Genomic DNA, 15,177 nt, shown 5'->3' on the forward strand with positions numbered 1-15,177 from the left:
GTACATGCAATGCTGCAGTAGTTCTGAGGAGAGGTTACAGAACTGACCCAGTGCTGTTCCGGACATCCAACAAAATAATCAGTAACTGTTTTGAGAACAGAAGATTTTACATTTTAATTGCATATGTTCTAATGTTAAATTGTATTTTTTTTTCTGGCCAAATATCCACTTGCTACCCAGAAAAATAGCTTTAAACATTTTCCTTGACTGCCTAAGACTTTTGCACACTACTGTATATGGAGTAGCCCCTTGTTTAAATGATGAGAGTTGGCGTAATATTGATCATTATGCTTTATATTTAAATTCTTAACTATTGTGTAATTACAGTTAGAATTGCTGTGGATATATCTGACTTAGTTCAAACAGGATCCAGTCCGCTCCCTCTCAAACATCTCAGTCCTACAGGAAGCATGCAAGCACTTTCACAAATTTCTCAAAATCAATGCTAATACCGTCAGAGTTTCTCACGGTGCCACTTAGGGAATAAAACCCTAAACCTGATTCTCTCAGGAAGGTTCCATCACACACGGGTGCCTCCCTATAGGATTTACAGCATGTGTCGTTATGCTCCTGTATTTTTACGCATTTGTATATGTGCAAGTGTGTGAAGTCATACTCATTGAAACAATATATTGTGGAAAAAATACTCTACCTACTAATAACTGAGCAGTAATGATGCCCAAATTCTATCTTCCCCCCTGCATATGTTTGACACCTGTCTGCACTTTGCATTGCTGTTCAGGCTCTTGTGTTGGGAGTCATCCATGTTCCCTGACATCACTGAAAAAAGAAGGCAGGTTATGTTCTCATTGATGAGTGGCTGCTGTCATCTCGGAGAAGTTAAATGATGCAATGATTAATCTTAACATTTTATTCTCTCTCATATAATGTGTTGACTTCCTGTTTTGCAGAGGATGACTTCCCTGAACCGATGGATGACCCTGGAGAAAAGGCCTCAAAATCAGGTCAGAACGATATATTGTAGTGTGAACCATGCACAACTCAGTAATGTATAGAATTTTTTATTACTACACGTGAAAAATATATTGCTGAAATATAAATTCAGCAAAAGGATTTCCTTTATACACTTTGAAGAACTCAACATATAGAACCTCCAATATCCAATACTCACGCCGCTTTTTGTTACATTTACAGTCTACTGTCCTTTATAAAATTACAGCCATACCCGAATAGACTTCCAGCGACGCACGATGAGGCTGCTGGCTGAGATGTACTGTTATTGATTCCATGTGTGGATGAGAAGGAACACGCAGCTTGTGTCTCTGAATCCCCTCGGCGTTGTTTATGTGCAGAGTCTCTGACGAGGTCAGCTGTGAGCAGCAGGAGCTAATTAACAAAACATTTAGGGGATGTTCAATAGTCAGTAAAATTGCAAACTAATTTAACTATATTTTAACTGAATTTTAATTAGCATAATTCAACATTTTTGTAGCTGTATTGTTAAACTTTATAAAAACATTCATAACCATTAAATATTTTGGGGGGGGGGAAAAACGGCCAATTTTAGCACATTTTAAATTATACGGTATGTAAATATCAGATCTTCAGCAATTATCAGTATTAATAACTAGGGCTTCCCAGGTATGTATTTCAGTTCAGTGTCACCAACATATGACAAATTTCAAACCACCTGTTTGTCATTTAGTTGTGCTTGTCATCTCAGCATAGTCAATTAATTACCCCGGTTAATCAATTAAGCACATGAGAATATTAACAAAGGTTTTTATTCACATTCTGTATTCATATGTGTTAGATCCCACTCCTGTAAATTAAATGTAAGTACATTACATTTTATCTACTTAAAAGTATCCCTAGCTGATCTTTTTATATGAATTCATAATGAAAATTACCAGTGCTGGCCTGGTCTTTGTTTTGTATGCAAGTTAGCAGTATGAAGTAAATATTTCTTGCATATCCAGAAGCTTGTATTCATCCTCCCTTTATGACATGCTGTGTGATGTGATTTGCGTTGATCCAGTTCTTTAGCTGTATTGTAATTAGTGTTATCCTTCCAATCTCTGCCTCCTTAGCCATGTACTCAAAGTCGCATTCAGCTGAACAATAAAAGCAACAAAGTTGTAGCTCATGGTATGATGAATGGATGTCATACTTCAACTGCTTTTTATCTTATACAGTATCTCATATATCTTCAAATGTAATTGAAATATAACCTGAATTATACAGCTGGCAACCTTACAAGGCAGGGCAAACAAACAAGAATACAATACACAGCCCACCTAAATTGAATCTGTTTCTGCAGCTTGTTGGAATTTGCTTATTGTAATCTGCGTAGAATAAGGGTAGGAGCAGGAGTGACGTGACTGATTGAGGGTGAAAACAAGTTTTTTTTTCAGCCACCTTTTTGTGCGTAACCTAGACCAGGAAACGTGAAGGCCATTAATATGTTGTTTGTTGTGGCGGCAGGAACAGAGAGACAGGAATCACCTGCTACTCTGGAGAGGGAGGAAACAGCAGCTTCCTTTAGCCAGAGAGGATGAAAGGCACTTTGGTGGACAGGTTTAATTTACTGTCAGCTTGGCACCCTGTCCTTTACCTGGAATTAATTGTGCCCTATGACTCTGTGCTGCTGTGTTTACTTAGCAGAGGGCAGTATGGAAAGGGAAAGGCTTTGCCAGAAAAACAAAGCCAAACATGTTTAATGTAGTCGGTACAGAAACTTTGAAGAACCAGCCTCATGGTTTTGTGTAAATATGGAAGCCTGAACTGTGTTTTATTGCGACTCGTAACAGTGAACAATGAAAGTGTTTTTGGAAATAAAATGAAAGAACTTTTTACTGTTTTGAGTGTGTCTGTACATGGCTTTAATGGATGTTTAGGGGATTGCAGAAGCCTTTTAACTGGTCTCTCAGCGCACATAAGGTGTAAAGTCATAGCACACCCCAGTCTCTCATGGGCTTATTAAAAATGTCAGCAGGTCAACGCTTGTGTTTGGAAGTTGCTTCCTGGAGATATCCCATCCTGCTGCATCTGCATAGCACAAGGTTAAGCGGAGTTCAGCTCAATGGCAATACAAGCATCAGTATTCTCACTGGAGGACACCGATAGGCTCCAAAGCTATAAAGTTCACCAGATGTCTTTTCTTTCACTCCAGGTAGCGTGTGAACTTTTTAGGGATCTGGCCCTCCTGGTCACATGATTTTTTTTCTTACTTTTAGGCTTAGATCATGAAAAGGTTTTGGAATAGACAAAGTTAATATCATAAATCTCTCAACATTTAATAGGTGGTGATGTTTTGATAAAAGCATTATGAAAACATTTTTGAGCCAACATTTTATCCGGAAATGAAACTTTTCTTGTTTTAATGAAACGGTGTTTGTTGCTTGTCTGCTTGGGATTTTGGTGTGTGTGAAGTCATATGGTTTAAAATCCACATTTAATTTGTCAGTCTTGTTTTATCACTAAAAAGGTTTTTTTATGGTAAATGGCAAAATAAGATATGTCCACATCGTGCTTTTTATGATGAGAAGGAAGGCATTCATAAGATGTTCAAAACTATATGAAAAATGTGTGATCTCTTTTATGAAGTTTTATACAGAATCATATGTTATTCATTTAAATGTAAAATATGGTGCCTCATGGTGTAGCCTGTGGTACATGGTACCTGCTGGTCATGCTTCTGTAACTTGGAGAGTTTTGTCTACAGAGCTAATGACCCCCAATTCATTGCAGTCAAGTAAGAGACGAATGACTATTTACAATGTAAATCTGTGGCCTGTACTACAAAGCGGGATTACTGGCTTATCGGGGAGACTTGTCAGATTTAAGGTAGTCTGGGCAGAATGTAAGTGAACGAATATGAAGTCCATTTAAACTGTGGTACCTTAAATCCGACAAGTTACCCCGATAAGCCAGTAACCCCGCTTCGTAGTACAGGCCACTGAAATACCACTGGTCATTAGCATTGGTGCAGTCTGTGGATCTATAACTCAGCAGACATGCATAGTCTTGGTAAGTCAGATCAGTGTGCGTGCATTTCCCTTCCTACGCTTTGATGGCTGTGTGAGGGTGGGGCTCACAGACTGGCCTTGACCCCGTCTTGGAACAAATAAACAATCTGCCCATCATCACCCAGCTCCACACCCCAGTAGACCAGTCCTGTCTTGCACATGCTGATGGACCACGATGGCACAGATTCTTAATACCATCATCATCAGAGGAATGTTTGGGGAGTAGGTGATCATCAGAATTTGCAGAAGTCATGCTGTCAATTATTGCAAATTTTGGAAAAAATGTGTTATAGTAGAAGCTCAGTACATCTTTGTTTTTCACAAAGAGCATTTAAAGTAAATTATGAAACCACATGAATAACAAAATAAGTTAATTTTTAGTAGTGTGATGGTTGACTTTGGCAGTTTTGGTGAGCGATGGTTAATGAGAGGCTTGATGAAGCTTCACCTTTGAGGGAATGCATTTTTAGATCTTGGTCCTGGGTGGAGCAACAGGAGCAAAAGATCAAGATATAAACTGTGTGGGAGTGGAGAAAGTGTTTGGCAGATACCCTCACAGTTGGAAATATATTCACTTGAAGGATGAAAAAGCTTTTTTTCCTCTCCTCAACAGCCGTGTCACTGATTTCTTAATGCCCTTTCTGTCAGCTGTCGAACTTAATGTAAGATAAATGAGGGCTCCATGAAAATAAATGCAATATCAGTTAACTGTTCTTATTGGAGTGGAAAGAGTGCATGTCTGTGTCTGCACTTGAAAGAAAGAGAAAATCTGTGAATTGTGTGCTTTGATAGATGTTTGAACTACTGTCTTTGAAATAACGATGGTGGGCAAAGTAATGCCTAATAGGTTATGCTACTAATGAGTAACTCTTAACATGAGTAGGGACCGTTATCTGTGTCACATCTCCTAATTCAGAAAACGTATTGTACCATGGTCACTAAAAACAACAATTCTCACGCTAACAAGAACGGCTCATTTTAGTGCTTTTGTTGTCTGCTAAGTGTCATTTACTCTTTCCGCAGTGATCAAAAGGATATGTCTGATCCTCCACCCCACATGCCAGCCATCAGCTGGCTCCACGTCTTTTAAGAAATGCAAACACAGGAAGTATATGCCTACCCGCTACATCGCCTTAGCTACAAATGGTAAAAATGGTAGCACAATTAAGCGGAATTAGACTTACCCAATTGTTTCCTGTCTGAAAGAATTGTTTCCTGAAAAGTAATTAGCAGAGGCATTTATTATTGAGAGGGTGCTTTGTGGCACGGATGTGTAAATATTTAATATTTACTAATGAGTTTAGTTGGATGCTGAAAGCTGCTCAGTGTAGACTGTGCGTCAAAGGGATGTGCTGTCTGTTGCCAGCAGACATAGTGGGTTCTGAAGTGAAAATACCTGCCTCATATTTTATCTAATTAAGAACTTTGTTTTGAAGTAGGTTTACCTCACACTTGGCTTTGAAATGGGCGCAGGCAGGATATTGTGCGGAAATTCCACAAGCTGCAACCACAATCCTGTATGTTTTATTGAGGAAGGTGTTTCTACTTGATTGTGTCAATAGAGACGGCGACTTAAAAGTTTGTTAACATCCGGTGGAGTTTAAGTGAACTGAACCAGATTAAAATCATCAAAAGTTGATCACACAAAGCATTATTTATTAAGTAAATGGCAGTAAGGCTACTACCCTCAAATATTAGCAAATTTTGTAGCTGTATTGGAATTGTTCATTTAAAAAGCCAGGAATGCTTTTGTTTTGTAAAAATAGTAGGAGTGCTGTTTTATCAGCTATTATGCCTACGTGTCTTAGTTGGCATGTCTGCATCAACTTTACTAAGAATTTGAATCTGAACCTCTCAAACACATTCATCTTCTCTAGTCAAAGCCAGTTGTTTGTTTAGTAATTTGCCTGTCGTTGTCTTGTTACAGTGCAAACTTCTCACTGGTCTACATAGTACAGACTGAAGCCAGGCGTCTTCTTGCATTTGGCTGCATTCATGCTTTTTTATAGATTCGTTTGGACCCCAGTAGTTGCTTTTGATAAGCATCCCTATTGCACCAAGATACAAGTATGAAGATTTCTGTAAATTTTGAGCAAAGCATGACACTTTTCATTCAAGCTGAAGCTAGTCTTGGTCTTATCAAACAACAGAAACTTTTCTGCGTCTATTTTTTCTGCAAGCTTCAAAGACTTTTATTTTGTACACCTCCACACATCTGTGCCTTCTTCCAAATTGTCTGGCAGTTTCTGGTTTGGCACACTACACTATGGGATCTTTGCTCAGGCCGGGGCACTTCTCAGGGTGACCAGATAACCCATGTCAGGGAGGACACTTTGAGCTAGGGCAGGATTTGTAAACTACCAGTGCAATTAATAGGATCTGGATTTCACTTAAACACTGAGTACTTGCTGTGTGCTGATTGATCAGTCTCCTATAATCATGCATGTGCCACTGATGTTAATGTGAAACAGCTGGTTGAATCTTTCAATCAAGGAAACAAACCAGTAAAAGAGCAAGAGTTACTGAGCTATTTAGCCAAGCAGAGGAGATTTTCAGTTGTAAAGTACTTTGTAACACCTGAAGTAGCTCAGCGTGTACCCCCTGGTCACCATAGGATGACTTCTAAACTATCCTAAAGAATACCCTTGTGTAAATAAATTGAAACAAGTTCAACATATCAACATTTCAATATATAATATGGCCTCCTCTGTTTTTTGGATGTGATTTGGCATAGCATCCAACAATTTTAAGCAGTCTTTGATGATCTCGGGGTCCCAGTACTGTACTTGAATTATGCCTGAATAAGCTTATCTTTTGTGGTACCTTCCATTCCACGAAGACGTTGCTTGCAGATTGGCCACAGACTCTTTATCGGGTTTAAATCCAGAGAGTTTCCGGGCCAGTAAAGAACCTCAATAAGGCACAGGCTAGATCATGCTGAAAGACACCTGACCCGTCAGGAAATGTAACAATGATGAAATTTCCTACATACGGATGGATGATGATATAACTACAACCCATGGAAAACATGACTCATGAAGGCATATTGTTGGCTTTCCGGAATGAGACTGAAAATCAGATTGTAAAAAAATTACTACTTGTTTCAATTACTGCAGATCACGAATAGTGCCGACCGTATTGTCAATATTTATTGCACAGTTAATATTTAACAATGGGGTCTGAGCATGTACCCTGAATGTACCATAGTATCTGCGTCTGTCACAGTGTGTGAGACGTGCTTGTGTCTTTGCAGAGTGGTCGACCGATTACGCCAGTTACTACCAAGGCTTGTGGGACTGCGAGGCTGACGAACCTGATGAACTGACCTTCCAACGTGGCGACCTCATCCATATTATCAGCAAGGTCAGCGCACGCTCCCTCACAGCTGAGCACACACTGATGTCTGCATACTGCTGCGCATACACTGATGTCTGCATACTGCTGCGCACACACTGATGTCTGCATACTGCTGCGCATACACTGATGTCTGCATACTGCTGCGCATACACTCGTCTCGTGCAGGCCGAAGAAAACCATGAACATAAACAGCACATTAGGCTGAGGAATTTCTTTGTGGCATCGCCTGTTTTCCTCCCTGTACATGATGTGTACAGTATATAAAAAAGGGCAACCAAATCTACATCTCAAGCAATTGTTTTTTTTTCTTCTTTTACTTCAGTGCAGGGTTTTGTTATGCTACAGTGGTTTGATTTTAACTCTGTAGATTTTTATCCAAACTGAACTTTTATTTTGACACCCTGCCATGCAGAAAACCTGCCCCCGTCTCTTTTCCGTGGCTGGTGGTGTGGAATGCCCAGCAGCCAAATTTGTAATGGGATTTGTGTACGTTACTGCAGCAGTTTTATGGAAGATAATTGAGTTGTTCACCCAGGCGGAACTCCCTTTGTGTTTATTAAAACATGCAGGTGGATCACTTAAAGGTACAAGGGGCTGCCTTTGTCTCCTCATTCCAGCTATTATCTTTTATCCCTTTTTATGAATGCAATTTTTTCTTGGTTTACACCTGCCGATCATTGCCTGGAAATCACAGTTTTGTACTGTGGTTTCCTTTGTCTTATATCATTATACACATGTTTTTCTACTAAACACTTATATACATATATAATTTCATATTTATCATTTTGTATATATAACAGCTATATAGGGACATACAGAGTATTACAATGAAACCACATAAAATAGAATCCCTTCTAGCTACTTGCTTTTACAGTAAGTTTTTAATGACTATTTGCTATCTCTTTGTGTTAAATAACTAGTTACCCAATTATGTACAATTTCAGTGCAGGAATGGATATTTATACATATATTTGTTTTTTTGGAAGGACTCTTCCATAGAGGAACAAACACCAGCATCCAAACAAACAAAATAGAAAAGAAATGTACAAGGTGCTGTTATGATATTATAATCACAAATTAACATGAAATATACGAATTAAAGGTAGGTAATATCACATGAAAGTAAGTTCTCATATGAAACAAAGAACAACTGAGCACAATGTAGCTTTTCATTGTGTCATCATGAGTGTCTGCCGGAGTTTGACTGTAGCCGGCTTAATAGCCTTTCTGTTGCTTTAGTTGAAAAAGTTTTCGATCTATATATTCATTTTTAAATGATGGTCCTTCGGAATCGGGGGGTGATAAGTGGCATTGTGTATAGGGCAGAATGCTGTAGGATTCCAGCTTCATCCATGTCTATGAGCTATTTCTGTGATCACTGTCCTTCAGGCCAGAACAACAATCATTATTACATGATTCTTCAGATTTAGATATTGCTGTGCAAGATACTGATTTTAAAAAATAATTGAGTAGTTTGAAATATGTTCTTCTGACTGGTAAGTTGTTAGAGTGTGTCGTACTCGCATGCGGGATTCAAGCATCTTCCACAGATGTGGGACACTTGAGTTCCATTAAGGCTTCCAGCCTTAATAGATAAAAGGTTTTTTTTTTCTCTCTTCCCCTGCTGGTAAGAGGGCCTGCATTGAAACGCCCCTACATTTCTGTCAGTTAGTCTGTGTGCAGCAGCTGGGCTCGATATCCCTCGATAAATTCCAGTGTGCGCACACACACACACACGCACACACACACACAGACACACACAATTGCATTCACCCACACAAAGTGGGGGAAACAGCAAGATTTTCTGCCCACTTAAAACTGCTCTTTTGTCCGTTATAAACTATTATATATATTAAACCTACATTATATTAGTATTATTATTAATTTTGCTGTCCTTTTTCACAGCTTATGATTAGAGTAACTGTAGGGGAACATCTGTATAATTAGTTGATAACAGACTGCAGCTCAGGATCAAACGGTAGATCTGTTCAATTGTGCATTACATTAGGGCCTTATAATACCTATAATATCACTATTATTTTGTTATTTTGGGATTGAGAATGTGACAACCTGCCAAAACAATGCAGCGTGAAGACGAGTCACGCAGGTAACGGCTACGGCCGGGGCTGTAATGATGACAGGCGAAGATCCTTGACCTCAATGAATTAAATATGGAGCGTCGGCCAAAATTTAAGATAGATTCAAATGACACATTGAAATAGCTGTAATAAGCCCAGACCCTATAAATTTTCTCTAAAGTGTAGAAGTGCGGAGGAGGGACTGACTACATGTGAACACTAATCATAATGAATGGGCAGCCGGGAAAGGTTCAAGAAGTTAAATCAATGGTGCTAATAAACAGTTTTAAAATGCGCCTGAATTGATGGCTGTCAAGTGGCAAATCAGGCACAGGATGGAGTGGAAGGGGCCGCGGCGTCGTCTGGCTGAACAATGCGAAAATGCAGATTATAAAAAGCTCCCACATTGATCTGTATTGATCACTCGCTTACAGTAAAAAAACTCCGTCTTTAAGGCTAAACTAAGTACTTGGGAAAGAGCGGGGAAGGTAAAGGATGGCGAACAGGACGGGATGTTTTGATAGCTGCAGCGTTCTCTGCGCAGCACAGGGTTAGATGAACAAAGAGATGCGGCGTGCCGAGGTAGAGAGGGAGGGATGGAGCGGACAGCGGCCGCCGGGAGAGTAGACATCATTCTTCAGCTTCACCCTCTTCCCCTTAGTATCTCCCTCTATCATGCACCACATTACAAAGTCTTCTCCACGTCCCAGGGATAAACAAATTGCCCCTCTGAGGCTGATTTCCAGCAAATTAAATCTTCAACACAGTCATCAAGAGGCTGTAGTTCCCTAACGAAAGTGGGTGGCCGCTGTGCATATGTGTGTGTGTGTGTGTGTGTGGCTTATGTGTGTAATACATTGTGGGGACCAAATGTCCTTACGAAGTGATAAAAAAAACTTTTTATTTTGACCTTATGGAGACATCAGTTTGCACAAGGGGAATCTCAGTTTTATCAAAATCTGTGACTGCAATCAAAAACGTCCCCACAGAGATAAGAATACAAAAGTGTGTATGTGTGTGCACATGTGTGTGTGCGTGTGATAATGTGCAAGCATGTGCTTTTAAATCTGTATATGTCCAGGCAAGCCCAAGCAAAACAGTCAAATTAAATTAAAAATACAGAAGCCAGGAAGCCTGTGCAGTCAGCTGCATCTTCGTCATTTTCATTCGCAGTCTAGCCCTAGTTAATTCTGCCGAATTCATTTCACACGAGCGGCTGCCGCCGCAGCCGAATCTGCAGCGTCCCTTTCGTTGAAGCTGCCTCCCCTTCTGCTCCTTTGTAGTGCTTAGTACAGTGAAACATGAAATAGGAGTTAATGCCAGCATCCATCTGGCGTCTTAACACCATCTCCCCAATCCCCTGCACTGGCTCCACGCTGGCATTTAGAGAATACATTATTTCCCCTCATAATTAAGAATTTGCTCTCTGAATTGATTAGTTCCTCTTAACAAGCGGAAGCTCTTCCTTTCTGCTCCCAGCCTGGCAACAAAAGATATCAGTGTCCTTATATATGTTGAAAGGTTGTAACTTTTTTCATTATCCAGAAATCCGGGATTTATGTTGGATATTGCAGTCTTAAGCGACTGGACTTGCAGTGTGAAAAGCTTTGCAGAATTCTGCTCATTCTCAGAGCTTGTTTTTCCATTTTTTCCACAGTTTTTTAAATCCCTGCTGGTTTCTCAGTAGTCAGCCGTCTACAATACACCCCCACACCCTCCTTTTCACTTTTTCTTGAAGCCTTAAGGGATAGATGCTTCTCCAGGACGCGGCCCCGTCGGCTAATGGCGATTTGTCACACCGTGGTCTACATGCCGGTGTTCAGGTCAGCTCATACCCACAGGAGATGTGGGCCATCAGTGCTACAGTCACACAAGCCAAGGTCCCTTATCCCGCTTTAAGCCTCTCCCAGCCCCTTGGATAATAATCCACTTATATTCTTCTTCTTAAGATTTCCCTGTTACTCAGACAGGCAACAGCAGGAAGCCCAGTGGAAATGAACACTTGCAATCTGAAAGTTACTGCTGTTGTACCCTTGAGCGGGGTGCTTAACCTGAATTGCTCTAATAAAATTTCCAGCCATATAAATTAATAAAATTGTAAGTAGCTCACAAGCTGAATATAAGTGTCTGAGTGGGAAAGCTGTGGCGGCTAAGGAAACAGAGCAGCAGAGTGCTGGGAATTGTCAGTGGACCGCAGCTCTCTTAAGGGACTGTGGGGGCATGATACAATGAAAGACCTTGGGGTTTAATACAAAAAAAGATCAGTTTTGCCAGGAAAGACAACAACATGAAACATTGATCACGTGAACCATTTGTGGTTCTGGTGATCTGATAATCCCAGAAGCCTGTGCTCTCCGTCTTTCTGCCTGCTGAGTTGTCGTGGAAGCCCAGAACATCTCTGACACTTAATGTCACTTCATGGAATTATTTCAAATGCCATTTTGGTCTTGGTTTATTAATCAGGGTAGATTAATAAACTCAAGCATGTGACACAGAAGTAAGAAAGGTTCTGACAGGAAAAACAAAGATCTTTTATCAAATAAACTTAACAGCCTTTTATTGTCTCCCATTATGTGATTTTCGTTACTATTGACGATTACTTCATTGTTCTCTCTGTACTTCGTTAGAGAGACCGTACATTGTTCTGTGAAGACAACAGGTCAGCTTAGACCCTATAGATGGCTTTTCTAGAGAAAGTCCTGCCCCCCCTGTCTGGATCTTCATGCTTCCTAAAGGCTAATGTTCAGTCTAGTACCTTAGCTGTTGTATAATGCTCTCCTGCAGTTTCTGTAACATTGCTGGCACCTCTCTGGTTTCTGCTTGCAGCACAGTGGGCTTCTGTGTATGCCCACTGCTTACAAAAGTCTTCTCTGAGGCTCTGGGCCCTTTTGCATGCCAGGGTCCTAATTTATGTACTGGTAATCAAAGGACCTGCTTTAAAGGTCAGCCTTGTCACATTCCACTATTCCCACAGGCACCGCTGTAAAAGCCTCGAGATTTACGACAGGGAAGCTGTTTCCCTATTGAGGCGGCAGCTTGTTCACTCGGGCCTCTTCTACACTGCTTCCTTTCTGTGCGCGATGGCCACCCCCGTGTCTGGGACTGGTAGGGGACAGCAGTAGGACAGACCCACAAGGGGCTGTAAAACAAGCTGTGAAAACGTCCTACAAAACTCCATGGCCTCCCCAAATACTCCCCATTCCACACTAGACCGGACGCCTTCCACCACTGAAGAGAAGGAGTCGCCATGTGTGTCTTGTCTGCACTGTCTTTATGATATTACATCAGAAATACTCGTATACGTGTGTGTGTAGGGCTTTCCCATTGAGGGTGTCTCATAAACAGCTCTTGGACCTTCCATGATTTACTTCTACAAAGTTTCTATTTTAATCGCAGAAAGAGCCATGGGAAGGATACCGGGTCTTTTTTCTCATCCAGGGCACGTTACTTTGACTCCACCAACCTGCCCTCTTGTTGCCATGGTGAACTTCGCGAGAGTGAAAGAACAGGGTAAAGCAGCTCCTCTGTTCTTCTAAGGGATTTGAATGGAAACAGAAGGAAAAGTGATGATGCATTTTTCCCCAAAAAATCCTTTTATGGGAATCGTTTTCCCCGATGTATTAAAGGGACACTGACCTTCTATAGTAGCAGCATTTAAATTTCTCAAGCATTTAGAAGCTGGGTGACCGTGTCATTTTTATCTCATAATGAGTGGGTTTAATTATAGGTATATACCATGAAATATTCATGATTAAAAAAGAAAAGTTAATCAATTCAGTGATTAGGCAGACCAGTGATATGTTCATTAGACGCAGTCACGCCTGTCTGGCTGCCCCCACCTACCCCCCCCACCCCCATCTCCTGACGACAGGTTGCTGGGGCAACAGTAGAGCAGGTAGAGCTCTGCTCATGCATTTCCGGCACATGTGCCCTGATGGAGATTTCTGTACAAACACGCTCCACTGAACACAACGCCCTTCTGTTTCGGTGACACTTATCATCACAGCTGCGTCTTATAGGGAGAGAGCTCACCTTTCCCTCACCGCCCACAAACAACGAACTGTAATCGCTGCTGCTCTCCATCCCGAGCTTAAGGGAAACTGAAGCCATCTTTTCAATACATTTGGAAAACACTGTCCAAAGGCTCGCGATGGACGGCTCAGTTTTCACTGTGGGTAGCAGTATGTGGTAGTGGTTAGATATATTGGGTTATAATTATAGGGGTAGTGGCTCAATATATTGGCTTATAACTATAATGTTAATGATAAAATATATGGGCTTATAACTATAGCAGTATGGATAAAAATATTGCTTTATGACTATAGTAGGGGCTGGTTTATAACTATTGCTGTGCTGGTTAGATTTCCTGCTGTATGATTTTCAGTATTGTCGGTGAGCTGAGTAAAGTGGTGTATCTTGTCAGAATGAATTTGGCCGTATGAGTATGTCCCAGAAGCAAAAAAAATATATATATATACAGTGGTAATAACCTCCCAGCAAATTTATTTATGAAAAATGATCATGGAATTGGAGGTTTGTAACAGTATAAGAAATAATATCTGGGACAGTAAATGCTTGGTCGGTTGTATCTAGAAAGACTTCTCATGTTTTTGTATCAGTGACTTGGGGTAATACATCTTATTCATGAATGATTTACATGATTGTTGCCTCAAAAGTGATTTTACTAAACCTAGCCCTCACTTTTACAGGAATTCCGTTCGTTTACATTTATCATGTTCATTTATTAATTTTCATAAAAAGGCTTTAAGTATTGTTTCTCAGCGCCTATTTATATATCAAGGTTAAGCAGTTTTCGAGTGAAGATTATCCATTGCTTGATCTTGATCAGGGCCGTCTTGATGCTGTGTGTTATTTGTATGCTGTGTTCATAAGCATAATCTATTTACAAAGCCACTCAGTATAGAAGAAGGAAGGTCGTAATAGAGACTTAAGTGTGAGGGTTGGGATATTTATGGACCTCAGTGTTTCATTACACGTTACAGACATGTGGGTCGGGGTACAATGAGCAGTTGGATTCATCTCAGCCATCTTCTCCCAAATCTCATAAATTCTTGTACCGTCACACTTTTTTCCCTCCCAGTTGTATATTAATTATTTTTGATGTTTCTCTCCCAGTTCAAAGTGTCAATATAAAGATTGAGACTCATTGTATTTTCAGTAATTACCGTGCAGCCTTTGACACTGTGTGGAGCTGGCCGAATGGGCACTCGGCTTGCCTTGTTTGTTTTTGTTACTCCTTCCCGCTAACCTGCACCAGAGCTCATTATCACCGCACATCAGCTGGGCTCCACAAAAGCCTCAGACCCTCCACAACACTGACTTAATAGCTTTTACATATTAGACGGGAACGGATGACTAAACATGTTACCACTGTGCTGGGTGTGAGGCCCATATCACCATAGGTGGGCTATAGTGGGGGTGGTGTGGCGGGGATGGGGGGGGCACACTCATGCGCAGATCAGTGTGGCTCAGGCTGAATGCATTCTCCTGACTGCAGTACTGTGTGTTCAGCAGACAGCACTGACACCTAGTGGCCAAACTGTAAATAGGCGGAATAGAACAGAAAATTCCCTGGTGTTTCACCCATTTTAGGTGGAACTGAAAAATCACAGTTAGACAGTTGAAAAAAAAAAAAACAGTTATAAAGTTATTTTAATAGGTGCCGGACCCTGTAGCACTGGGTCTCTGACGTGTTTGGCCGAGGCAGTGTGAGTGTCATGGTCAGTGAGAGA

General features: G+C 40.8%; 1 protein-coding gene across 2 annotated transcripts in view; it reads left to right on the forward strand.

The window, feature by feature from the left end:
• skap1 (src kinase associated phosphoprotein 1) overlaps window positions 1-15,177 on the forward strand; it is a 135,596-nt gene that overhangs the window by 110,522 nt on the left and 9,897 nt on the right. Inside the window, exons 10-11 of one of the 2 annotated variants that reach the window (XM_023814317.2) lie at window positions 912-965; window positions 7,243-7,352. In XM_023814317.2, coding sequence (XP_023670085.2) covers window positions 912-965; window positions 7,243-7,352 — 164 coding nt within the window. The other variant, XM_072712465.1, reaches the window with a different exon arrangement.

Source organism: Paramormyrops kingsleyae, chromosome 5 (genome assembly GCF_048594095.1).
Source record: "Paramormyrops kingsleyae isolate MSU_618 chromosome 5, PKINGS_0.4, whole genome shotgun sequence".
In the NCBI taxonomy this organism is placed as follows: domain Eukaryota; kingdom Metazoa; phylum Chordata; class Actinopteri; order Osteoglossiformes; family Mormyridae; genus Paramormyrops; species Paramormyrops kingsleyae.